We start from the raw sequence: 26,675 nt of genomic DNA on the forward strand, positions 1-26,675 counted from the left end.
ATAACTCCCCCTTACTCTGCTCGTACTCATGCTTTCCTCCAACTTTTACATATCCTACTGTGTAAGATAACTCCATCGTATCACCTCTCTTGTTTCAGTGACCCTGGTGGCCCTGCCACCAGGGACTCTTACCACACTGTCTTTTCTCCACCCACTGCTTACCCTGGCCTTACTCACTGCTGCTTTCTCAGCCTGCAAGGAACCATGAGGGTACAACCCTCAAGGGGAGGTGAGGGGCAGAGATGTGCCAACAGCAACAAGTGGTAAAGTAGATGCCTGGCAGAGGGAAGAGATGGAAGGGTTGTTAAGAGAGGATCTAGATCCCATAGTCCAAGAATGTTTCATGTACTACAGAACCACAGGACACCAACCTAACACCACTGCAGCCTGAAATGTCGATCTACTTTAAATGAGATGCTTATGCCACTGACCTGGGGTGTCTGCTTCAGGATGTAGGATGTATAGGTGAGGTGCTGTGACAAGTTACTGCTTGTGCTTTGGGCTCCTCCTCCTCCACTATTTGTAGAAGAACCAGACTGGAGACCTACAACCAGAAGAAGAGGCTTGACCCTTTGGTTACCCAACACTGTCAACTGCTGAAGCATCCCTGTATATACTCGTAATTAAAACCACTTTGCAAGACATTTGCTGACACACGTTTTACAGCTGAGTATCATTATTATCCAGTACACCACAGTTCATAGATGCTGTCTAAAAGCTCAGCAAACATTGTGAACAAGAGGAGCTATGGGGGAAATAAGGAGGACTGGTGGGCAAGCAAATGTCATTTCAGACTGTTTTGAATTTTCTATCAAAAGAAAATGCTGTCCAACAGATGAACGGTCTTTTCATCAGTCTATTGCAGGTTATGAATTTGCAGCAAAAGCCCTAGAAAGACTATGAATCCCAGTGGCTTCTTAATTTTACTTCTGTTGGCTGTCCAGTGCAATTGTTAACAGAGTATTAGATCATGGACACCATGCAGTGGTAATCTGCAGTGACACTTTGATATTGCTCTGTCTCCAGAAGGAACAGCCTGAACACTTTTTTTGCAGTCTCTCATTAAGGAGTAAGGATTACAAAGTATTTATGGCTCTGTCACAAAAATCACAAGTATTGGCTCGTCCTTGATGCCTGTGAGATTATTTCCTTGTCAAAGCTGGACTGCTGCAGCTTCCTCTCTAAATCTCAAGCAATGGGGCTCCCATCACATTCTACAGCCCAAAAATACCTTCACCAAGAGTATCTACTACTTCAGTGACATGTACTCTACTGCTATGTTGCTGGTATTTACGGCCTTACATATTAAGCTGAATAATATCTCTTCCTTACTGCTAGTATCAGAACTGGGAGCAAAAACTTTACACCAAATCCATCTCCCATCCCAACCCCCAGCCTCAAAAGGGGCATTTGGGAGAGGGCTCACGACAAAACTCTTCATCTACACAGTCCAAAACCTGCAGTATTCTCTCCCTAGAGCAAGAGCACACTATAAAATGAAGTACTGCCCATCAGAACTATTTTAGCAATGTTACTCTCTGGGTATTTCACAGCAAGCTTGATTGACAGGCCCATTACCAAAAAAGTATTTCTGCTGGTCTCAACAGCTTGGGGCCAAACCTTGTATCTCTATTCAAAACGGTCTCTTCCGCTAGTTCCAGATACAGTATCTTGTCCTTCTCAAACTTAGCTCCTTACGCTTCTAGTTTCTCCAGGGTGTCATTCCATTACTTATTAATAGCTTTCACAACACATTCAAATCCATCTCAGTTTAATATCATGAAAATGCAGTTGTCTTCCTAAAGATCACAAGGAAGAGTTAAAGACAACCCTTTGCTGAATTCTGAGGAAAATTACACTGTCTGCTTTCAGCACAGAAAGACATTGAGAGCACTGCAGGAAAAGCAGTTTCATCGAGAACAGAAGTTGCTTGTAAGATCTCAGTCTTAAAAAGCACCATATACTGTGTTGTTGTGAACAAAGAAACCCCATCCCACTACTGACTTCCACAGCACCGGGATGCTTTATAGCAAAAATGCCAAACATATTAATTATGCAGTGATTACATTATTTAATTCATTAGATTTCCCTGCAAGACTAACTAGCATTATTCGTGGCTCGCAGTATGGCTCCTTGGGGTATCAGAAGCAGTTTTCCTTTCCCAGAAGGATTCTTGCTGTTGGTGGTGAGGTACAGTTTGGTGCCAGGTGGTAAGTTTGCCAGGTTTGCCAGGTTGGTGGCTGGTAACTGCAGTGTAGCCATAACTAGAAAGAAAGAAACAATACAAAGAAATCAAACTACTGCTTGCAGAAAGTAGCACGCATTGAAATCTGCACAGGATGGAAGTACTAGGAGCAACATGCAGCTCGCCTTTTGATAATCCACATGTAGCTGGCCTAACAGATTAACTCCACCAGTGATGCACAGAAGCTTTTTTGAATAGGTCTGAAAAAAAAAAATCTTGCTGCATGCAGTACCACTTAGGGCTGCAGGTCAAAGCAGCGCAGCCACAGGGTCTAGAGGCATCCTCCAGCCCCAGAGGCTACACATCATCCTTCAGGCAGTCCAGACCCTGAGCTAACGTGCTCAGCTAAAGCCAGCTGTGGCAGAAGCAGGCAGGGTGCTTCTGCCCAACCCTTGTGACTGGGGAAGATGTGAAGATACATTAAGGGCAGTTTGGCTCTTGTTTGTTGATGTGGAGCTTTTTGAGCATCTAAGGACCACAATGCTGGGCAAAAATGTGAGACCTGGCTCCATGAAAGACTGCTAGTTCTCCAGTACATTCCCCAGCATATCTGATCTCCACTAACAGAACACTGCATGTTTTAAAGTACTTGTGCTCCCTCCTCTTCCCCCTTACACATAATGAGTGAACATTTGCTTTATAACTAATCTCAGTCAGCCTGAATTCCCCTACAGACCTCTCTAGTAATTTTGAAGTTTTTCAATCACACATAGTTATTTTGCAGTTGAAGAAATCATTACAGACCCTCAAAGACTACCCATCATGAGCTATTAACAAGGTGTAAAATTACTCTACCTGAGCCTTGAGATGTACTTTTCTGAGCACCTGTGGAGGAAACTTGCGCCTTTGTTATAGTCTGCACAGGCTGAGCAACAATCGTCCCTCCGCCTCCACTCACGATGGCTTTGGCTACACCTTGAGTCACAACCTGCTTCGGACCAACAGCCTTTGCTACCGAAGAGCTAGATTTTGCCACAAGTATCTGGCCACCACTTATAGCCACTGCTTGTTTCACTGTCGACTGTAAAGCAGAACCAACTGGAACGCCAACAACCTGCAAGAAATAAGTATTGGATGATGTAGCGCTGCCAAGAGCAATCATGTGAATTCTAGCTGGTAGCTACCTCCATCTCTAGACAATTCAGGACACTTTATACATGTCTAGTCACGTATAAAAGCTATTAATTCAGAAACAAAATTAAATTGGCAAGAGGTCAATCCTAAGCAAAAAGATAAACACAACCAGGATTTCAGAGCACCCACAAAAGATTAAGAACATTCAAATTACAGGGCACTTCCATTTTTTCCCCTCATATATACGCAATGCCTTAATTCCAGCTGAAGATAAAGCTTGCCTTGGCAAAGCACAGAGATCCAGAAATTTAGTTTCAAACAGATTAATGGGAACAGACTCCCTGGGAAAAGTATGGCCTCAAAGCAGAATCCACAAACTGCTTCAGTTTTACGTGTTGACAATAACTGCAGGGAAACACAAGTTTGCATACCTGCTCAAAGAGGCAAATAAGGAAGTAAAATGGAAATAAACTGTTGCAAATGTAAATATGTATTTACTTATGCAAAAGTGAAAGCTTTGTACGTAGTCTCCTGTGCTTGGCACATGATTTGACTCTATCCACAATGGAAACAGGCAAGAACAGAGACAATTTCTGACACATCTGTCATCTTGTCACTGCACAGTTACTGGGCCTTCTCAGAAGCTGTGTCACTCCTGTTATAGCAGCACTGCATTGGCACAGACTCCTACAATAGAACACTTCAGCTGTCACTCAAGTAGCACTGCTTCTGCCTAATGCTAGTTCTGGCTCAGACTCCACCCCACTCCCTGTTCATCCTGATCTTTTTTCTGTTGCAGGCCTTGTTTCCTTGGACTGCAGTCCAAAGAAATAAGGAAAGAATTTGACCCCTCTTACAGAAATACCTGGATGAATTTCAGAAAGAGCTGATGATGGCAGCCCACTGTCTGGGTTGTTCAAAACCACCCCTATCCCAACTGTTGCAATGGGTTAGACAGAAGCGGGAGATGTTCCCTGTATGTAATAAAATGCAATAGTGCCTGCTCACCCTGCTCCCTTCTCACGGTAAGCAGGTAATACAAGGTAAGCATGGTATGATCCACTGTGCAATCTCAAGGTAATACAGGTAAGCATGGCATGATCCACTGTGCACATGGAGAAAAATGAGCTAAGCATGGTGCTGCTGCCTGGGTCTGAGACAGAAGCAACCCTGTATCCCCAAGAGAAGCACGAAACGTTGTAATAAAACCACAAGAAAGACAGCTTACACCACACCAAAGACACCCAAGTGCCTCATACCTTAGACTGCACTGTCCCCTCGCCTGTGCTCACGACCGGCTTCTGTGGTGACAAGGCTAACATGTGGCTCCCTTTTACAGTGACATACTGCTGCACAGAGGTCTGCGTGGCTGTCCCTGTCACTGGTAGTTGCGGTTGCTGGGGCAGCTCTCCTGGCTCCTGCTTTATGATCACCTTTTAAATAGGAAGAAATAATAAGAAAGCAAAGACCTTAAATCGCCGAGGATCATTTCTGAAACAGCCTGTCTGCAGGAAAGGGCAGGCCAACAGTCAGACATGGTTCTTACCACCAGGTGGACACTAACTCAGCTCCAAGACGAGGGCTACTACCAACATGGGTGTGTGGGTGGTGTCTGCTCTTACAAAGCATTCCAGATTTGAGTGGTGCTCACAGAAATTACAGAATCACAGAAACAGCAAGTAATATTACAACTACTAGTCATGCTAACAATGGGCTTTACCAGACCTGACGACTTCGGGCCCTGCATCTCAACACTGAGCCGCAATACCCTAAGGCTTCAAATTTCTAAGCACCCTCCTGCTCAGAACATGTTCTAAACCTCCATATTTTTTTTATATGCTGCAATATTACAACCAATATTATAGCTATAGATATCGTAAATTATTATAGCTGACATTATTCTCTCATGTACATGTTTCATGTTTCCCTGGGACAGGCCGTAAATCTAATCCCAAAGAGCAGCGACTCAAGAAAGGCTGGGGTTTCTTTTGTGTTAGATTGCTGTAGGCACTGTAATTGGTCGGAAGCATTCTTCCACCTTTTACCTGGATCACCTAATACTGCCAGAACCAACTTATAATTCTGGATGATAACATTTAAGGAAATGTACTCAGAAGTAGCAACATCTGACATTCAGAAATCACTGTATCATTTTTTAAGTAGCTCCTGACAGATCTACTGCAGTTTACTTTCACTGTATCCCACTAAAAACAGCTTTAAAACATCAGCCTCAATATGAAAGTGATTCAAAGAAAACCAAGAAAGGATGAAAGAGGAGGTAAAAAGAAGGATGACAGGTACAGTAAAGCCACAGGGAGAGAAAAGGAAAAAAAAAAAAAAAGCCCAAACATTTTTGAGAGGTGCTAGAGAGCCCTTGGCAGGAAGACGCATTGGTTCCAGTAACAGTTTTCCATGCACTGGAAGTTACATGGTTTGTGGCACAAGACAGCATGAAGTGGCACTATTGGGCTTCTTGTCCTGGCAAAAAAGCCAAGAGGAATACCTTTGTAAAAGCTCCAAGTCCTCCAGTGACTGATTTGGGGCTCTGCACCTTGGAATGGCTCCCAATGGGACAGAGGGGTGGCATGGTGGCAAACAGAGAATCCTCCTGCTGCAAATAGGAAGACATGGTGCAAAAAATCAGTGAAATGTCTAATGGAAGTAATAAAACAAGTGACTGATAATAAAGGGTAGTATGGACCATCTAGGCAGGCCAAATTACCTGCACAAATAAAGACATTTCCAGAATCAGTCAACAATTAATTAAATGGAGTGCAACATACTTAATACAACCTACAAAGCAAACTTTATTTGGAATGTTACATCTCCAACAGCAGTAACTGTTTCCTACTATATCACACATAGGTGAAAGAAATCGACTCATGTTCCTTGGCTAGCTTTTTATACAAAGTGTTTCAGAGCTGTAAAATTCAAGTAGGTTGAAGTGGTATTTTATCAATGCATATCAATACCTGATGGGAAGGTGTAAAGAAGATCAAGCCAGATAATCAACAGTAACCAATGAAAGGACAAGAGTCAATGGGCACAAATTGAAAAATTGAAACACAGGACATTCTGTTTAATTATAAGGAAAAAAAAATTATTTAATGGACATAAAACACTGGAAGAGGTTGCCCAGGGAGGCTGTGGACTCTCCAGCTTTGGAGATACTCAAAAACCAACTGGATGTACTCCTGAGCAACCTGCTCTACTTGACCCTGCTCTGAGCAGAGGAGTTGGACTGGACAAACTCCAGAGATCACTGCCAACCTCCATCATTCTGTTATTCTACACACAGTCTCAGAGAGAGAAGACAATCTAAGAAGAAACAAGTTACAAAGGGGAAAAAATATGTTCAACTTAAGTCTGCAAGCAAAATCCTCTCAGATGAATTTTTGCTGTCCTGTAACTAGGAAGACGTGATGGCATACAGTCTTCCCAAGCAGAACTCACTATTTGGCAGAAACAGTGAGGCTACATAAGCAACTGAACTAAAAATATTTTCACACCTGCAAAATCATGCACCTGGCATTTCTGGATCTGAAGCTGGTAGAAAAACCAAATGCACTTGAGAAAGTTTGTTACCATTCTGTTTTATTTAAGTAAAATAATTGTACTCTGTTACAATCAATGTGAACTCCAAAGCCATGGTTTCACAATCACTTGGCCCATCCTTGGGTTGGATCATGACCAGAAAGCAAGCCCTCAGGCTCTATCCTAGCGCTCCTGCCATCTTCCTTGTGCTGACACATACAGCTGAAAACAGATCAGTTTTCAACCAGATCATCTGCCTGCTGTGGTTCACCACACCACTGCACAAGTGGCAGCAAACGGGGAGGTGTGAAGACAAGGCTAGAGGCACAACCAGTCCTCTCCACAGCAGCTTGCATATCAGTCATTTTAAGGTGGCTGAAGAAACACAGCTTTAAGTAATAAAAAAATACAGAGAAAGCTAGCACAGTGATGAAAAGTGGCGAGTTAAGCACAATCTGTAACATCACCGTGAACTATCAGGCACTCCCTCCTCTTTAAAGAAACCATAAAATTACACTTTTCCACCAACCAGAAGACATTAATCAAAATATATTACTGTTTACAGAGCTATGATCTTTTTTTTTTAACATACCTTCAGTTTTTAACTTTGCCCTGGAAATACAGAATTCAACTGTCACTAATGACACGTGCCTACTCTGACTCACTGAAAACTTTTGAGAAAGAACTGTCCCATATCAGTGAAAATTAAAGACTCATGAATAGTTTTCAACATAGTTAAGTGAAATCCATCTGAGCAGACAGGCTCTTAAAAGCTGAAGAGCTACCTGCACACCTGACACTTAAAACACTACTCCAAACCAATTGCTTTGGACAGCAACCTTCACCACTTTCTTCCTAACAGACACAGGAAGTATTTCAGTTCCAAATATAAAGAGATTTGGTCTCCGCAGGCTGACTGGCAAGCCTTTGCTCCCCACCAAATCCTGCATTAACATTTTTCTGACTTGGAGACAGGGAAACGCTCCTGCTTTCAGCAGCACACCCACCAGCTGCTTTCAGAAAGAGCCTCACTGACGGCGCTTCCCTGCCAGAAATAGCCTTCCTAGCACAAGATGTGGGAGAGATTTTATGTGAGACAGTTCAGCTCCATACCTTTTGGGCTTTGCAGATCAGATGCATGGACCCCATTTATCACTGTTTGTTTACACACTGGGTTACTCCACTGTTTACACAAACATTTTTCTAAAAGCAGGCAGTTATAAAACCACTAAATGGGCTATTTTCAGGCTGCTAGGAGCGGCTGCTGTACAAAGATAATGAACAGAGTGAAGGTTTTGAGGTAGGCACCTCTGGTTTAATCACATATTGTCACTAAAAGTGAAGAAGATCAAAGTCAGCTACAGAAGAGCTTTTTTGAAAGACATTTTGAGAGCTATGCTCTCCATGGATCCCCTTGTAGAAAATGCAAAAAAGCAATGCCTTTAACAGAGGTGTAGGCAAGTCTAATTAGAGCTGCATGAAGTGACACTATCATCTTGTATAACCACCATGTTCTCACACAGCTCCCTCTGTTAGACACAGTAAATCTTCATATGAAATGACAACCTAAAGAATTTCCTCGAAATGCAGGATTCATAACACTTAAAAAGCCCTATTTAATAGGAAGCTGAATTTTAAATGGAAAGTACACACCTAACGAGAACATTACCTTGACAGCTGAGGTGACAAAACTGTTCCCATGGGTCTTTGATACAGGAGATCCAGTTCCGTGAGAGGCCGGACAAACATTGGCCTGTTTGCTGGTTGGGCTCCCTGCGTATCAGGAAACAAAGGACATGTCAGGTGAGGGCTGGCAAGCCGTGCCAACGAACACATGAAACCTCTTCTAAGACGACACGCAGCATTTATTTTCAACTGTGTATTCTCCATGAAGTACGTCAAGTGGGAGTTGGCATGGGCACAAAACAAATCCACTACCAAATTTCCACCGGCAGAACCCTTGCCCCAGAGGGGGTACTCTGCACCCAGAGCTCCGTTTGCTGCAGGCAAATGGAAAGGCACCTTCCTCGGAGCCTGACGGTATCGGCTACAGGTGCAAACATGTGAAATTAGGACAGTAAATGAGCTGCCAGTGAGAACCTGCTGCAGAAGCCCTCTGAACCTACACCAGCCTCAGACACTGGCAGAGGGGAAGGCTTGGAGGAGGCTGGAGCAGGAAGGAAAAGGAAGGCCAGGAAAGGAGAGACACAAAGTGAGGAGTAACATGAGGAAGGGACAGAGTGAGGAGGGTGAAGGAAGAAACAAAACCAAGGAATTAAGACACAGGGTCCTCTATCTGCAGAAGACTGCTCTTGCAAAATTAACATACGGATATATGTGCCACAGCACTCTCCTGACCCCTCAAAACGGATGGGGGTTCAGTGGTAAACTTACCCTGCATTATCAGTGTGTACATAACACTTTGTTGCTCAGCAGCAGTTTATTACTGCTGTTGGGCTGGTTGGTTAGTTTTGTTTCTTCAAGAAATGCCAAAGCCACAGACTACACACACGAAAACACAGTAATAGTCTCTCACACAGCTGTACTACAATCTGCATTTAAATTTAAAAGTAAGCAAGCAGCCATTTCAGGGGTTTGGAAAGGCTGGCTTTCAGAGCATAGAGCTCTTGCCACTCATTTTAAATATGATCTGCAGTCTTATCAAAAACGTCCCAGTGACTTTGTAGTATCACATTATGCTCAATCCAGCCTGGCTGCTGTAGCCAAAAAGCCAGTTCCACGTTCCCTCTTGCTCTGTCATACAGGGTCTGGTGATGAAGCTATCTGACAACAAAGCTCAGTCTGGGGAGAGGAGGGCATTAATTTTCTGCTCTGCCACTGATCTGATCTGACTTGTGCAGGATACGAGCAAAGCAGCAGGAGTGCAGGGGAGGGAGGGGCAGCAGGCAGTTTCTTCCAGGCCAGTCTGCACTTACACCACACTAACGTGGTGGGAAACTGCACCTTTAACAGCATTAAGATTTGTACGTCCAAACCATCTGGTGCATCTACAGAACCTACCCTCCATGTGCAAATCTCTAATAGGACAATACAAAAGTTACCCAAACAACAATAAACCATGTGTGCAGAGCAGACAGTAAGGCCAGAGGTAAAGAAGAAACAGAAAAGACAAAAAGGCAGAACCCTCCCAAACAAACAAAAAAACCCAACCCCAAAAACCTATTGGTGAAACAGCTTCAGTGTTAGCAAGAAACTCCTAAAACATACTTTGAAAAATTCAGCTATGACTGTGCTCCCCCTACCAATTCCCTCTGTGAAGAAGCTAAAATGAACATGACAGCTGTGTTCCCCCAGATAAAAGGAGGAACTGTTATTAAGAGAAGAATATTTGCATTTTCCAACCATGCCCAGCAAACAGTTTGCGTATTACATGTACGCTGCACTTCATCACATAGCTCTGAGCATCCTTCTGAGATGCTAAGCAAGCACACACATACATAAACAAACATGTTTTTAAATAGACAGTGGTTCTTGGCTACAAATCACAACAAATGAAAGACTTTTGAGTGACTTTTTCCTCTAGCACTGACACAAACTACCCATTGACCCCCACACCCATCACCCATCTCCTGCAGCTCATTCCTCCCCCTGGACCCAGGCTTACAGCACCACTGAAGCACCAAAAGAATCCAGTTAGAGGAATCCAAACTGGCTGGAATTGGACCAGCTATAAGTTAAAAGCAGTAACAAAACCCAGCACAGCTGCTCTGGTAACATGGGTCTATGCATTTCAACACATGTAAAGCACCGTACGCTGGGACTTAAGACTGATCTGCCTGTCACTGCAAGCTCTCCATGCTTTGTGCCCACATCCGCAACACAGTTCTCACCCAGCCACCCATGTTTCTGTCTAAATCTCCATGCACCACAGTCTACATTACTTCCTCCCCTTCCCTTCCCTTTTTGCCTGCAAAGAACAGGCTCTCTCTGAAGAGGTATCTGTGGATCCCATTTGGCCTTATGCTATGTGCTGTTTCCTAATGGAAGTCATGTTAAAGTCTGAGATACCCTTAACCATGTTACGCAGGCCAGTTGTGCACACCGACAATACCTCCTTCTTTCTTTGCCGAGCACTCTTCCACCTTGACAAGCTGAAATACTGTTATTGCACTCATCATTTTAAAGGAAGAATAAACCTGAATGGGTAAGACTAAGCCACTGCCTTTGGTGATCACACTACACACCTGTGCTTGTGGCTGCTGCTCCAACCATCTGTCCAGGCTTGTCCACAATAACATACGGATTATTAATGACTGAACTAGCAGAGCCTTGCTTCATGTGCACCGGAGTGGAGGTTGGGGTACGAGGTAGCGGAGATGGACTAGGGGTCGATATTGGAGAACCTTAAGAAAAAAAGTCCAATGCTTCTATCTTGTAAATGTTGTAAGAACATAAAAATACAGCAATAGTAGTACTTTTTAAAATGGCTTAGAGAAGAACATTTTTTGAGGATGCATTTCCCAGCCCGAGTGAGATCACATGACTTGGAGAAGGAAAGAGGAGACAGAAGGAAAGGAAAGGCATGTAAAGCACTATGGCTCATACCTACCCTGGACATTCTCTGCCTACCAGAACAAGCAGGGTTCAAAGGGACCTTGAGAAGCCAAATGTTCTGTCCCTGAATCCTGAGGGATGTTACCTAAATCATTCTCACTGCCAAGACCAGTCCATCCAAGGAGAGGAAGAAAGCAAGAGAGCTGAGCTCCTTGAGAGGTGCTCTCCTTCTCTTGTGGAGGCCACAGTATGGGCATTCAGAGCCAGGAACTGAGCAGGTCATGTAACAAGGCTGTGCAATACAGCAGCCATCAGACAGTCATGGACACTCTTGCCCCTTCGCTGCTCTCACTACAGCAGAAGCCCTTAACTGTAAAATGTGCAACTTTTGTGTAACAGGACCAGGAAAGGGAAAAACCAGAGAAGAAAAAAGTTGCATGAGGCAGTAAACAAGAAATGCAGAGAAAAGGACAGGCAAGGAAGTGATCAGAGAAAAAGAGATGGCAGCAAGCACACTAAGCTTTGACTGCCTGTTAATCAGCTTTCTTGGCAGTGATTGACAATTAAAATGGAACATAAATGCCGATCAAATAAAATCTCCATGTCTTCTGAACTGCCTTTGGAATCTGAAAGGGGTGATGCTTCTTGGCAGATGGCAGAACCTTGGAAAATATTTAGCAAGGAAACATTTAAATAGCAAAGATCAACAGAGAGTAGTCCAAGGATTTTAAGGATAGGATGGCACCTATAATTCCTGCTTTCTGGGAAGCCTTGGGAAAAGAAGATCAAGAGGAGAGCTTATTAAGAAAGAAGAAAGCACTTGGCATAGGTTCAAATGTAAATCAGCCTGAGTACAGTTTTAAGATGTCAAGGAACAGTATTGAAATGTAATTTTAAAAAAACAAAACAAAACCAACAAACCAGACACACTTGAGGAAAATTATCTGGGAGCAGATCATCAGAAATCACACATACTGATAGCTGGTGCTTCATCCTCTCTACCCAGAACACCAGAAAATGAAGGGACGTTAACAGGTCCTTTCAGCTTCAAAACATGTGACGTGATGAGCTGCACATTAAAACCTTCTGATGTAAAACATCATCCAGTGGATGGCATCATGCCCAGGGCAGGGAAGGGACTATAAGTGAAATGAGTAAACAGCACCTTGACCACGTTTGATTCAGAAGCTATCAAAAGAGTGTATCACATTGCTCACTGCAGTCAGCTGACAATTTAATCCAACAGAGGGTGGACTTTTGGAAGAGGAAGAGCAAAGCTGTTCCATCTGAGGATATATCGCAAGTACAAGAGGGACTATTTGAGTGTACAAGGTCGAACCTAATTATTTGCCAATAATCAGAAAAAAATTTTCTTCTTAATCCATCCCAGCTGTCTGAAAACAGGAGGGAGAAGAACACATATGTGGGCTTCTTCCCACATATAAATACCCGACGTGGAAGCTGCGTCCTTGCCTGGGCCTTTCTGTGGGTAGCAGTCCAGCTAAAGTCTATCTTTCTATCTTTTTCGTACTTAAAAGCATTCAAGAACAGGGAGAGAACAGCTCTCATCCTGCTTTTGATCCAACGTGAAGCATTTCACACTTGTGTGTTTTTTTTCTTGAACATTAAGAAGTGTGTTTAGCTCCTTATCATTGAGTTTCCTACTGCACAATGTTCAAAGATTGGCAGGAAATCAGGGGAAGGACACAAAACAAGTCCAACTGGTTCACTCTCTCGTTTTCCAGGGTGAAGCACTGGGATAAGTAAACTAACATTCACCTGATACAATCTTGCAACTCATGGTGATAGGCTGGAAGGATTTTCCTGGTGACTCTGCAGGGCTTGGACTCTGACCTTGAGGCACTATTTTACAGCTAGCTGCAATGGGTTGAAAGGCTGAATTTCCATGAGAGCCAAAGGCAACTTTCTGTGTGGCTAATTTGGTGGGAGTCCGTTCTATCGAAGATGGCAGGGAATAAAACGTGGCATGTCTTTCGGTTTCAGCATTCCCAGGGAATCCTGATTAAAACAGGGAAAACAAGAGAAATAGTTCTTAGGCTGAGACATCTAATTCCTTACTGTGCTTCTCCACACAAACAAAACTCAGGTATGACAAACATGTTCTTGAAGGAAGGAAGGAAAAACAACCGGCGGGCAGTGCTGAACAGGGAGAAAGTGGGGTAGGGGGTTCCTCCTGCGCAAGCTTGTTGGATTCGTCTCTGAACAGAAGAATAAAACGCTACTGTGCACAGCCTGTTCAGCTGTGGCAGGTGATCAGCCACTTCTTAAGCATTTTCTTGGAATGACCTTTCCATTGACCAAAAGCTGCTGGTAGTTTCAAGTGTCCTCAGTTAGGGCTCCACAAGACTAAGGCTGGACCTCCTTCGGAGAGCATCTCACAGCGCACTTTTTCGAGTAAGAGCACAAGGAGAACACCTACTGCCTTTTGGCCTGGGTTATCTGACGCAGAAGGAGATCAATTAACCTGGAGCTGACGAGAGAAGCCACTGCCTGTCAGTGTAAGAAAGAGGCAGGTTTACTTGCTTCCTGTTGGCTGTAGCAGTGCTCACCTAAAGGTGCTGCATATCTTCCTGTTCAAATAAAAAGCCTGTGAATTTAAAATTTGGTTGTGTTTCTGCTTTTTTGGCCACAAGAGAACACTGCATTTAAACAGTGGACATTCTTCTTGCTGAGCCAGAACACTGCCAGTAGCATCGTGGCACCTACCAGAAAGCACACCATGCACAACACCAGCTTAAAGCCATTCCTTGAACACAGAAGTGCCAGGAGAAATCATGAAAGGCATCAGACCATGTTGCACGCCGCTGTGTTTTGAAACATAAAGTTGCTGTTTCCAGCAAGCTTCTCACACTGAAATGTGTAAACCATAGAAGACACCCTCCTTTCTCAGCCCAGTTAACCAAGGTCTGTCACGTAAGCCTTGACACCACGTATTTTAGAAAATAAAGTTAAATGCTAACAGAGGCACAGTTTTTCCTACCTCACATGAACTAAAAACCTAACAGTGTGCCCCAGGGGCCAGCACTAGCTTGTTTCAGGCATTGCAAATGATCCTAAGGCATCAAGTGGTGCCCCACTGCAACGGGCAGTGCATTTCCTGACCTTACAAGGGAAGGAGAATGAGACCATGACATGCACAGATGCCACCCGTCAGACAAACATACGCTACATCTTTTTCAGTCTCTATGTCCAACACCACAGTTATGTAGTCATTTGTGTTCCCCAGGTCAACTCATGTTAGGCACCAACGTATATAACTGAACAGAGCACCAGACCAATTCCTTAAATGCGTACACAGTCCCCCAAAATTCAGAAACCTAAAAACCGCTCTGAAAACAGTCTGCCAAGAACAAAACCATAAGTGCTATCCAACAACCATTTTTCCAACTGTATCTGCTGCATAAAGCTCCATATTCACTACATCTAGCAAAACAGCCCACTCAAACTCCAGATTAAAAAAAAAACACACAAAAAAACCCCAAACCAAAACCCCAAAAACCCGTAACAATTTCTGAATTACATTTCAGAGTACATTGAGGAAACAATCGCCTAGGCTGAGCAATAAGCAGGTAGCACTGGCAACCTTTAAGGCACAAAAACAACTAAAAGGAGGTATCCAGAAGAGCTGAAGTTCCAAGAATTTGAATTTCACCAACACCCATTTGCTTTACCTTTGTCCACAGAAGCATCTGGGCTGGACTCCCGCAACTGTTTAATTGGTGAAGAAGCTTTCACTGGTGCTGGGATACTCAACGGCAGTGGTAAAGATGTAGGAACGTCAGAAAGGTCAGACTCTGAAGACTGGGAGAAGAGATACTCCTCGCCAAGGGAATGCCTATGTAGCTCCACATCCACTACCTTCCAAAAAGAGGAGAAAGGACAACATTAATATTTGGTGGCTAAGTAAAGATACAAAAAATGAAAACAACTATGTCTTTTCTTTTAATTTTAACGTCTAGAAACTTCTGCCTCTCCGCTCCCCACCTCTGTACAACATTTCTATTCATTTCAGGAACATTTCACAAAGGTCCAGCAGCACTTGAGCTAAGACAAAAAATGTTGCAACATTGAACCTCCACAGTAAAATAGCACATTTCTCAGTCCATGTGAAAATCTGAGCAGTGAACACTGGAAGGAATACAGAGCCCAGCTCCAAGCATCCCACTAAGGAAAGGACAGCATCCCCCCTTAGGGACAAGCACAAAACTGCAGCTTGCCTTTTCTGCCTTTTTTCATAAGGCCTTAAGAAACACACCACATTATCTACTCTTCAAAAGTGTTCTTTAATCACAGTAGACATCTCGCATTAATGTTTTCTCCACAGACTGAAAAGCTGAAGTAACGCAATTTCACCACAAAAATTTCCATTCACTACGTACAACAAGGGGAAAATAATAAAAAAACCACCTTTAGAGATATAGCAAACTGAGTTATTAATTCACTTATTTTAAGTTTTTAAGAGTTCATTTTCCACGAAGATGCTGAATCTCAACAGATGCAGAAACTTAGAAATACTTAACATACTGCAAAATTTCAGCAGGACATTAGGTGATCTCTTTAACTTAAATTCTTTTATGCATGAGATCTGCAGCAGACTGGTCAGGGCTGGAAGGGCCCTCTGGAGATCACCTAGTCCAGCCCCCTGCTAAAGCAGGGTCACCTACAGCGGGTTCCACAGGAACACATCAGAATGCAAATCAAGGCATTTGGTACCAGAAGCTCCACAAAGAAATAAACATTAAAACTGTAGTACAAGTTAAGTTCTTTATGAAAGAAGAGCTGGAAACAGTCTCCCCCAACTAGAAAGTGGAAAAAAATTACTGTTGTCATGAATAGTGACAAGGTGTCATCATCATTTCATTTAACAAGAGAGCAAAAATCTGCTTTCCAGAAATTGTGAAGTCAAATGGGTCTGACTCAGTGCATAATCCTGTATATCGTTTCAAACATCCGTAAGGTAATCAAAGTACAGTATCCACCCATGACCCACTGACTTACCGTTTCTGCGCCAAGTGTCTGCAGGCCTGTGTAGGTCCTGTCCAACTGGGTAAAACAATATAATATATTTATATTAACTAGGGCAAAACAATATCTTAGCTAGAATTTACAATACAATCTGTTTGAAAAAGTTGAAACTAAGCTGAGCAGCAGTGCTCCAAAGTTTTGAGGCCACCGGGTCAGAAATCTGTGCGCTCTGTTAAGTACCCTCTCTTCTGCAAAAAAGGCAACCACAACCCAAAGCCCGCACTGAAGGAGGAAGAAGCAAAAGCTGAAGGCAATGAGATTGTCGGGGAACTATTATTTCAGTCTAAGAGGAGTCTTTCAGAGTGTCCTTTTTTATTCCTGATGTCAATATGATGAAACAATACTAGGAAAAAAATCAGATTTAAACTGACCAGCACAAAGGCTATGTTTACACCATAATTTTTGATTAAATCACTCTTTTACACTGATTACCAGCTGATAAAGAGGCAGAAAATCCCAGAGGCATCTATCAAAATACCTATATAGAGAAGCTGGGTTTGACAGACTTGTGGTGCCCTGGAGCTCAGGGGCAGACAGGCTGCCAGCTGTGGAAGGCTCAGCTCACTTCTATCGACTCACAGCAGCCACAGGCTCACCCCACAAACAGCAAAGATTTGCCGATTTGCGTTCTTGCGTGCAACAGACTGGCTCAACTTTCTTCTGTTGGCTGAGCTTCCTTCGCTGCACAATGGCCGTCATACTGGTACCTATTTCTCCCCCAGTTATCTCTCTCCAACTATATTTCACTCATCGTCTGCATGAAATGTCCCTAAGTTCCAGGGGAACATTTCCAACCTTCTCTACCGTCTGTATTTGGGGTTGTGAGGAGGTATCTATGTTAGCATGAAATTCATTAATACAGGCAGAGTTTAAATACAACTAATCATGCTGCTCAAAGAAATGGGAAACTAAACCAGCTCAGGACTTAATTCCACTAACAGTAGGGACTACTAATTAATGAAAACAAGAGCAATGGCCTAGTTTTCCAGGACTGCTGCATACTGCATACTACAAATCCTACTAAGTGTTGCAGGACTGATAAAAAGAGTTGAAAAATAACACTCACTTCAAAAGGAAAGAAGGAGCAAATGGGGAATCTCGGCCCCTCCCTGCCCACTCTAACAAAAGAGAGAATCTCTACCCAATACACGCAAGCACTGAAGGAACAGAGCAGATACAGCAATCACTTTACCAACAGAAAAACAGCCCTGCAGCACCCTGTCAAATGAAAGCCAGTAAGAGCACGACAAATATCTCAAACTGTAGGAAACAGCAGGTAACCGATTTGCTGCCCTGAGCAGAATCAGTTCCAGCTTCTGCAAGGCTGGGTTCCCTGGCTACCACATCAACTCCAAAATAGCCAGGGTAAGAGGCTTTCCTTCTCCAGCTCAACTATTCATGTGCAAATAACCAGCAGGACACACACACATACAAGAGAGGCAGACACACAAGTGGAGCCTCTTCTAGATTCTGCAAGAGAGCTCATTTAATTGTCTTTCTCTCAAATATTTCGTTCAAATACCTTCAAATTGTGTATGATATCAATCCTCTTGTTCTGGCTATCCTTGAAGTGTATCTGGACTCTCACTGGAAATTCTCCCCAGCCTCTCCTAGTCAGGTGAAATGGAGGTTCTCTGGAAACAAATAGCGGTTCACATTTTGGATGCAGAAGTGGTACAGCTTTCATCTACCTCTTCTTTAGAAAGCCAAAGGCTGCTTTTCTAGCTAACAACTAAAGCTATCTTTAGGCCTGCTATGCACCACAGAATGCAATCCCAGAAAGTAGAATTTTACAGCTTTGGACAGCTGAAAACATACTTTTATTTTGCACAAGGGGACAGGGAAGAAAATGGTAAAACACTGTTGGATGAGAGAATGCAAGAAACAAGCACCTTAAAAAAAAGGCTCTAATGCCAAATAAAAAACATTTGTTTCAAAAAAAACCCAAGTCAGCTCCTAGGACACAGCTGTAAGGTGAGTTTTCAATGCAGCATTTTGAAATCACCTTCTGCTATTCCCTGTGCAGTAGCAAGAAGGCACACGCTTCACAGAACGCCAGAGGAAGAGCATACAGACAACAATGAAAAGCAAACTCAACCACAGTCGTTCTCCAGGCTGGGAAAGGAGGGTGTATTTATCTCTTAACATTTACCATTACTTTGTTATTTCAGCTTGTTGTTACTGTAAATGTAACAAATGTAGTTTTGCAAGGGAACAAAACCCAAGAAAGTTAAAGGCTATTTTTAGTCCAGAACATTAATGGTCACTATGATGACTGGAACTGTGTAACAAGAAATCAATTAACCAGATGGGATTAAAACAGAACACAAACACTGACCTCACATAGTGGAAACTGAGAAAGGCACAAAAAGACAGCAATCAAGTGTAATTTTAGTTATGTCATACAAGAAATACAAAGAAGTTTGTTTTCAACTTGCTCAGGGTTGCCTTCTCGGAAACATTACTGAACCCTATCAACACTTTCTTACCTAAGATAAAAGTCCTCCTGAGGTTGCCTGTCAGCAGTTTAAGTTTGCAAGAACTAAGTTGCCACTCTGTACCTACGCAGCCTCCCTACCCTCTCTGTGGAGAGAAATTTCTTTGGGAAGACACAAAGTAGCTGGAAGGCATCCTCCCCACCCTCTTGGTCCAAAGCTGGGAGAAGGAAATACTGTCAGGGCATTTCCCTGCCTGCAGCGGTCAACAGAGAACTGACCCCGCTCATCTCAGGAGGGTTACAGCTCTGAATACAGGTTTGGGAGAGGGCAGAAAAGCTGCCCTGCTTCTGTAGGGCCAGCACCACCACACTGATGGGAAATACCCTGAAGCATAAAGCCAGTGCCGCTGATCTCACTACAGTGGAGAAATATTTGGGAGAGGGACACAATTTCTTGCCCAATGCACATGTATCATTAAAACTGTGGGGAAAACAGCTTTCTGAGACTCCTTGTTCTTTTCCACACTGGAATGGAAGGGATGTAGAAAACATCTCTTTTAGCAACAGAAATCTAACCTGCACAGCATTGCAACACATACAGGAGATGCACAAACTCGTACGAATAATATGAAATGCAGCAACTGAATGCTTTTTCTCAGTAGGAAATTAAAAAACCCCAACAAATAAAACCCACAGCTGTCTGGCACATTTGCTACACAAATTTATTTTTCCTATTATTTTGGAGTAAGTCAAGCCAAGCCAGAGGTTAAAGACAGACATGGAATACTAAACAAGGAAAAGAAGTTGCTAACTTTCTAAGAAATTTGGCACAGTAAGCCTTGCAAGCATAAAGACTGGAATACTGACTAGAATAATTCATTATTACCTCACTTCTACTAGGTCATTAGGTTTGTAACTGGGATGGAGGAAGAACCAAACTTTCTTGACAAAATGATTTATGCTGGGTTCTCTCCGAGAGCCTCGGACATACACCATCCATTTATGGGTTGACTGATCATTTTCTTCTCTCTTGTCAGGGGGAATGTACCTGGCAAAGAAATTAAAAAACAAATGCACAATAAAAATCCCAAATAGATAAATACCACAAGTAGTACTTTGGGCAAGATTAGGCATAAAATTTGGGGATGGTAAAATGCCTGTGTGTTTTTTACTCTGACAGGTCATCCAAAACCAGATACAAGTCCCATAAACCACTCTATGCTTCTAACACACTTCCTCTATTTTAGTGCACAACTGCCACATGAAATTTGTCCATTTAAACATTTGGCACTTACTTAGAAATACTTAATTTTAACATTCCAACACTGTGAAATCTCTTTCCCCATCTTATTGTCAGATATCAGGAAATAAAACTGCACCAAAACACAACATCAGCAACTCTGCTACCATAAATACAAAAAATAACAATTCTTCAGTTTTTAAGAAACTTTAGTCAATACTTGGTTCCAGGCCCAGACTTAGGCAGATTTTCAAGACAATTCTAACACTTTAAGTTTCGTCAGCAAATGTTTGCTACTTTCTATGCAAGAGGAAAAGACTGACTTGAGTAGTGCAAGGGTGGAGAGTTAAAACCTGGGCTTGTCCATAGTTTCCTAAAATGAATGCTTTTCTTCACCAAGTTCCTCAAAGTTCAGAAGTTATGTATATTTATTTACCTGTTCTAAAATTTTTTGGGAAAAAATTATAAATAAAAACTGCACAAATTAATTTCTTCAGACTGTGCTGGACTTTCACAATTTTCCTCATTCTGGTGGTTTGGGGTTTTTTTTTTTCGTTTTAAAAAAAAACCCCACACTGTCCCTATGGACACACTGAATTAGCCATCAGGACAACTTGCTTTTCCAAATTTTCATGGAAAAACTTGGGATTTTTAACTGGTCAGAACAGGCTGAAAGACACCCCTTGAGAGAAACAGATCTTTAAACCTTTATATAAAAATATATAAACTACTAAAACACTTTTCATCCCACAAAAAAATCATGCGGACACTTGAGGAGGGTAGTCTTTCGTACAGTGATTATTCAAGAGCAACACCTCATACTGTGACAGCCTAGCAATTTTATTTGTCTCCTAATTTTAACCTCCTATTCCATTTAATCCTGAAATAAAGGACCATCCCTCAGACTCCGTATACTAACTTGGAGACGTTGCCAACCACAATCGTTTTCTTCACATAAAGTCGTGAAGTTTCATCATTTGACAGTCCGGCATTTCGTTGTCCTGGTTTTTGAGAGCTTGAAACACCTGAACTGTCCTGAGGGTAGGGGAAGAAAACAAAAAGGCAAACAAAAAACCAAACATTCCTCTTAAACATCATTTTGTTTGGTGCTAGAAAAGCAAGGTATTGTTAAAAAAAGTAAACCTGCATAGTTAAATGAGAGACCAACAATGAATCATCCCTAAAAATACTTAAATTGCTATCTAGGCACGTTTAAGCGACTCAGGCACGCAACAATGATATGCTGCCCAGCCAAGTGTACACTGCATGGCTTAACTGAGTGTACGTTATGCGACATACCATGGATCTGAGCCATGACTTCAGCTTGCATTTCAAAAGCACTGCCACTGCACTATCTGAAAAAAAGTCAAGCACTGCTAGAGTGGCATCATTTTGGTCACTAATCAGAAACAAAGCTAAATCTCCCACGAGTGGCTTCTGAAAATCTGAATCTTTCTCATCCCCAGCCTCCGCTGCTTTGAGGAACTCAAGTGTTGCTTCCCAGTAAAGAACTGAGGCTGGGCTTGAGACAAGAATTCAGCTCCAACTCAACAGGGATAGCAGTCAGCTATACCACATCACCGACATCTGGATAAGCCTACAAATCCACTGTAATACTTGGGCATTATAAATCCAGCAACCTCGTAACACAACCTCAGCTATCAGGCAGTGGCCAAGACTCCCTGGTAAAGCGATGCCATGACTGCTCACAGTGCCAGCGCGGGCTGCACCGCTGCTTGCATGGCAACAAGAGGCTTTTTTATGACTGTTGGATGAAGCGAATGCCGACAGATTAAGAGACTGCTGTTCTCTCATGAACAACAGGGTTGGTGCTGCAGCTTCCTGGAGCGTAATCCACCCAGCACTCATCAGACGAGGGTCAGCGTGGGGAGCACTATGACTCCTCTGTTAAGTCAGTGATGCCCCAAACAAGCAAGGAGCCACAGAAGGCTGGGATGGCTCCTGCTCCTCATCACTCCCTCAGCCACCTCTGGGCCACGGGCTGCATTGGTCGAAGACATACACAACTGCTCCACCAATGCCCCCAGTGCAGAAACAAGTACACTGGTCTGGTGGTTTATGATATAGGTGGGTCCACATTGTGTATCTGCCTTCTGCTATAGACCCTAGGCAGGATTTCAGCAAACTGCAGCCCTGTTATCAAGGGTGTCATGCTGCTCAGTGGAGGCAGAAATCGATGCTCTTTCTGCCACGTTATTACAACTTGTTCAGCTGCAGAATGCAGAGATATACCCATCCCTGGTTTGGGTTAGAGGCTCTACTCCTCTGGCAGGCCCGACAGCTTAAAAGAACTGAAAGGAAACAGAGGAATTTCATGTCACCTACTAAGGCACATTTCACCTGCAGTCAGTGAGAGAGCCTCCCTGGCGGAGCTAACTGCAGCGAACAGGTAAAGCATTTCTGAAGCTGCACAGCGAGCCATAAAGGGAATGGATCCAGGTCACAAAGAACCCAGAAAAAAGTATAGGGACACAATGAGAAAAGGCATTTTTAACCCGGGTCAGTCTGGCTGAGTTAAGCAAACAGTGATATTAGCACAACTGCAAGCAGCACCACCAAGAGAAAAACAAACTATCCACCCAGGCTCATGCTCCCAGGGTGAGCTAATCCACCGGCATGACTATGTTTTCACCACAGTCTGCTGAGAAGGCCAAACCCCAAACTCCAGTGGTTCAACCACTCTGAGCAATGCAGTCCCCATGGGCACCCAGGGACAGGCAGCAGCATTACTTCTTAAAAACTCTGCTGGGAATGACACATCTTGGCTTTTCTCTCCAGGCTCTACCCTTCCAGACCTGACTTCCATCTGCACAGCAAAACCCTTTGCTCAAGCTGTGAAACTCCTCCTTCCCCAGAGGCTACCAACCACCACTGCCTGGCTGACCTCTCTGCTGGCCATGACTGAGTTAAAAGAGTTACCCAGGTTACATACACTTCAGTTGGCCTTACAGCAAAGCCAGGCTGAAAGAGTGGGAGCAAGCAGTTGGAGAGGGTAAGAAACAGATCTTCAGCAAGGTGGGTGAAAACATGAAGAGCTCCTGGTGCCAGCACTGAGTCCAGACAGAGCACACACGTCCAACAACTTGACCACCACTCGAGTTTTACTTTACCCGGCCAGTATTTCTGCTCTGTCTCTGGTCCAGGCTGTTTGTCAGCCGCTCGTCTGCATCCAAGTTGCTATTGTCTTTGTCCAGGAGAAAGTCATTGTGCTGAGAGAGCGAGTCACTCTCGGAGTGGTTGGCAGATGGAGTGTCTGAGCCCTGGTTAGCTGGAGACGATGATCTAGAGGGAGATTCCAAGAATTTCTTGATTGAAGGGTGATTAAGAATTGTTGCATCACATGACCTGGTGCCCTGCAACAAAGAGGTCAGGCAGATCCGGTTACTATTTCCCTGCAGTCCAGGTAAAAATAAAACTGTGCCAGAAGAGAAAAGGTCAATGTATGAAGAAAGAACAAATATTTAATCAGCTGCCCTGCAGGAAAAACATATGCTGCGGAAGATAAAAGCTTAAAATGGTTCTACAGAAAAGCACCCCACACTGAATCTGTTCCTTTAGACCCTGTGATCTCAGACACCCACCTGGTTATGAAAAGGACTGCAGCCAGCTCAAATACCTATAACGTCCCTTTGAAAATAATGTCTTCCCTCCCTGGGCCAACACCTACGGTCTTTTACCATAGAAAGGCCACAGCTGCCCGATTCTTGCAGGCAAGCAGGGTACATAAATGCATCAGGCTCTTTAGGTTTGATACTCCCTGGCAGTCTTGTCAATGCCTATGAGGCAAGCTACATAGCACCCTGTCTGCTCCCAAAGCGTAACAGAGGATAAGGAATAAGGTGCTTAGGCATGCTTGCAAACTTTCCTCAAAATGGACATCTCGAAGCTAAACATAGATCCTCCTGAACCTGCAAGGGGGAGGACAGGGCAGAGGAATGTTTAAATCTCTTTTGTTTTTTTCATTACTGTAACAAAGCCCATTGCCCCACCCCCCTTTTTTTTGTTTCTCTCCTGCATTTGTTTTAACTTCAGAAACAGCAAGGAAAACACTCATCACTCAAAGCAAGTGTCCCTTGGCCACTTCTCCCAGTCACCAGTATTGCCCATCACCTTGGTTTGATGATGAAACAAGTCAGCAGAAACACCCCTCTTACCAGCAGCAGTGCACCAACAGACAGACTCACTCTGGCTCCTGAAGCCACAGACTCACTCTAGAGTTCCTTTTCTTGCAGGCAGTACCAGCTGAAAGAAGCTTTTCCTCTTCCCTGCACAAATCACCCGCATCAGCCAGGACAGCACAATAATTCATGGGGAGGGGGCAGGTCACAAAGTAAAACAAATCAAGAAACTGATTTGGAATTATTTTGTTTGGTTGGTTTTTTTGTTGGTTTTGTTTGGGTTTTTTTTTTTTTTTCCTTTGCAGGGTTTTTTTTAATCCATATAAATTCCCTGATTCAAAATTCTGCCAACGTGATTTGAGGGGGTGACATGGGGACAGATACCAGGACCACTATGGAGCAGCAGAACTGCCCCTGAGAGGTAGTAAAAGTAGTGGAGTTAAACATTGTCCCACCTGGGACTCCAAAGTTTCATTTGAGAGCTTTCTTTCCAGTTGTCTGTTAGGTACATAAGTGAAGCAATTACCAACTCTCAATTACCTGCTTATGACAGTCATATCCATATATCCAACAGCAGAGGCACACACACAACAGGACCATAAAAACCCCAAAACACAAATCAAACCACCAAGAACCTCTCTCTTTTTTTAAAACCTCTAGTCAAGTAAAATGACCAACACTTGTCTACTAATTTGTGGGAAAACATAATAAACTAACTATACAGAATCACAAGCCTCAAAACCCAGCAAGCATTGGGATGAAGAACTGTTTATATTTATGAGAACAGGTTAGAAATTTGCAAGTCATCTTCTTAGAGGTTCTGAATTAAACTGCAAAGACTCCCATTCTACCAGAAGCAGAAACAAGACAATCATTCACTGCCAAGTCAAACATACATTAAGCACACATTAAAATCAGGCAACAAAGAAAACTGAAAGCAGTAACAACTTCAAAACAAAACCAGAAATGATTGAGCCTGCATGCAAACCAGGACTTAAAAAAAAAAAAGTAAAAATGTAATTGCAGATACAGCTACATTAGCTCATAAAAACTACAGGAAAACTAAACAAAGCAAGGATGCGCCAGTAAACTTTGTGAATGCTTTGAAGCAATTACAAAAGTTGCTATTTCTGGCAAGCATGAAAATCAGCAAGGAAAAACCGAACACCCTGCATGGCAGAACGAGTAAAGAACAGGGGATGGTACAGCTCTTGCTGACACACGGTGACGCTGAATGAAAGTAGTTTCAAAGATCAGAATCTAGCTCATGTTCTTCAACTGCCTACACAAAAATCCAGGGGCGGAAAGAGGGATCTCCAAGCCTCCCAATACTACCACAACCTTTTTCAACTCCAGCTGCTCAGTCTAAGTTCAGTGAGGGAAAAACAAGCTAGACCTTTTTATTTTTACCCCACTCCAAGTCTTCTGGAAACCACAACAGGAAAACCAGGAGGATCAGTGCGAGGCACTGCTTTGAACAGAAATTCTCATGGGACTAGAGTAAAACCCAGGTCTGCAGCATCCACCTACAGCTTCCAAAAATCAGCTCAGATCTTTACTGGAAATTAGATCAACTCCCTGTACTGAAAGATGCTAACTAAATACCTATGCTGGTAGTGAACTACACGCCAATCTGCATGAGTCCGCATGAGCCATGAACACCCTGCGATTACCAGCCCACTAAGGACAGAGTGCTCAGAACTGGGGTTTCACTAACAGGGTTCAGGTTTGGGTTTTTTTTTTAATCCTGTTGTGAATTTTTAATCTCTCTGTGATATCTCCTTGATTTACCTCAGGCTTTATTGCTGCCATCAGTCTGTTCACCAAATCATTAACAGACTGGCTGCCAGGGTAAAAGGAGGATGGTGTCATGGCACTGCCCAAGCCTCAAGAAGTCTTGATTTTTAATTTTTGTTTCCTGAGAGGTTCCAAAATTCATCTGCTTCCACTCTTTTCTTGCAAAATGGGAAACCATGTTCCCCACTTTTCATGGTTTTGCAAGGACAAACTGTGCAGTGTGTGAGAAGCAAGGTGCTCTCGTGCAAGAACTGATAAAAAAAAAAAAACCACAGAGCATTTCAGAAACCAGAACTGAGGGCTGCTGAATGACTTTTCAACTGCTCCTTGAAGACTTTGCCAAGTACCTGAGGCCCAGCTGGTGATGCACAGGTGTCCTCTCCCACTGCCACCCCATTTGCAGATCGTATTCCACCATTTCAGAAAATCACATCTCAAAACCAAATATCAGCTGAACAACCAGTGAACTACACATCGTCCTTTGAAAACGTTCCCTAAAATCTTATTACTCCCAAAGCAATTTTTACCTCTCCAGCTTTAAGGAGACCAGCAGATGCATAATAGTTAGCCACAATACAAGCACGCAGCTTATCCATCATCCTTCTTGCTTCAATCAGGCGCTACAAAAAGAAGAGATAACATATAGTA

The 26,675-nt window shown here is 43.2% G+C and overlaps 1 protein-coding gene across 9 annotated transcripts in view; it reads right to left on the reverse strand.

The window, feature by feature from the left end:
- The window catches only part of YEATS2 (YEATS domain containing 2), a 50,072-nt gene that overhangs the window by 19,302 nt on the left and 4,095 nt on the right, over window positions 1-26,675 (reverse strand). For 6 of the 9 annotated variants that reach the window (XR_013931719.1, XR_013931720.1, XM_080409706.1 and 3 more), the window contains 15 exons: window positions 26,555-26,647; window positions 23,223-23,465; window positions 21,011-21,126; window positions 19,738-19,899; window positions 17,937-18,048; window positions 16,388-16,432; window positions 15,061-15,247; window positions 13,148-13,387; window positions 11,059-11,217; window positions 8,523-8,626; window positions 5,823-5,930; window positions 4,579-4,752; window positions 3,041-3,299; window positions 2,103-2,264; window positions 432-544 (listed from right to left, as the gene is read on the reverse strand). Coding sequence is in view for 7 of the 9 variants with exons in the window: in XM_080409706.1 (XP_080265832.1) it covers window positions 432-544; window positions 2,103-2,264; window positions 3,041-3,299; window positions 4,579-4,752; window positions 5,823-5,930; window positions 8,523-8,626; window positions 11,059-11,217; window positions 13,148-13,387; window positions 15,061-15,247; window positions 16,388-16,432; window positions 17,937-18,048; window positions 19,738-19,899; window positions 21,011-21,126; window positions 23,223-23,465; window positions 26,555-26,647 (2,277 nt within the window). In the remaining 2 variants the exon portion in view is untranslated. The remainder of the gene's footprint in view (window positions 1-431; window positions 545-2,102; window positions 2,265-3,040; window positions 3,300-4,578; window positions 4,753-5,822; window positions 5,931-8,522; window positions 8,627-11,058; window positions 11,218-13,147; window positions 13,388-15,060; window positions 15,248-16,387; window positions 16,433-17,936; window positions 18,049-19,737; window positions 19,900-21,010; window positions 21,127-23,222; window positions 23,466-26,554; window positions 26,648-26,675) is intronic. The other 3 variants (XM_080409705.1, XM_080409704.1, XM_080409708.1) reach the window with 3 other exon arrangements.

This window comes from Falco punctatus (assembly GCF_963210335.1).
Source record: "Falco punctatus genome assembly, chromosome: 13".
Lineage (NCBI taxonomy): Eukaryota > Metazoa > Chordata > Aves > Falconiformes > Falconidae > Falco > Falco punctatus.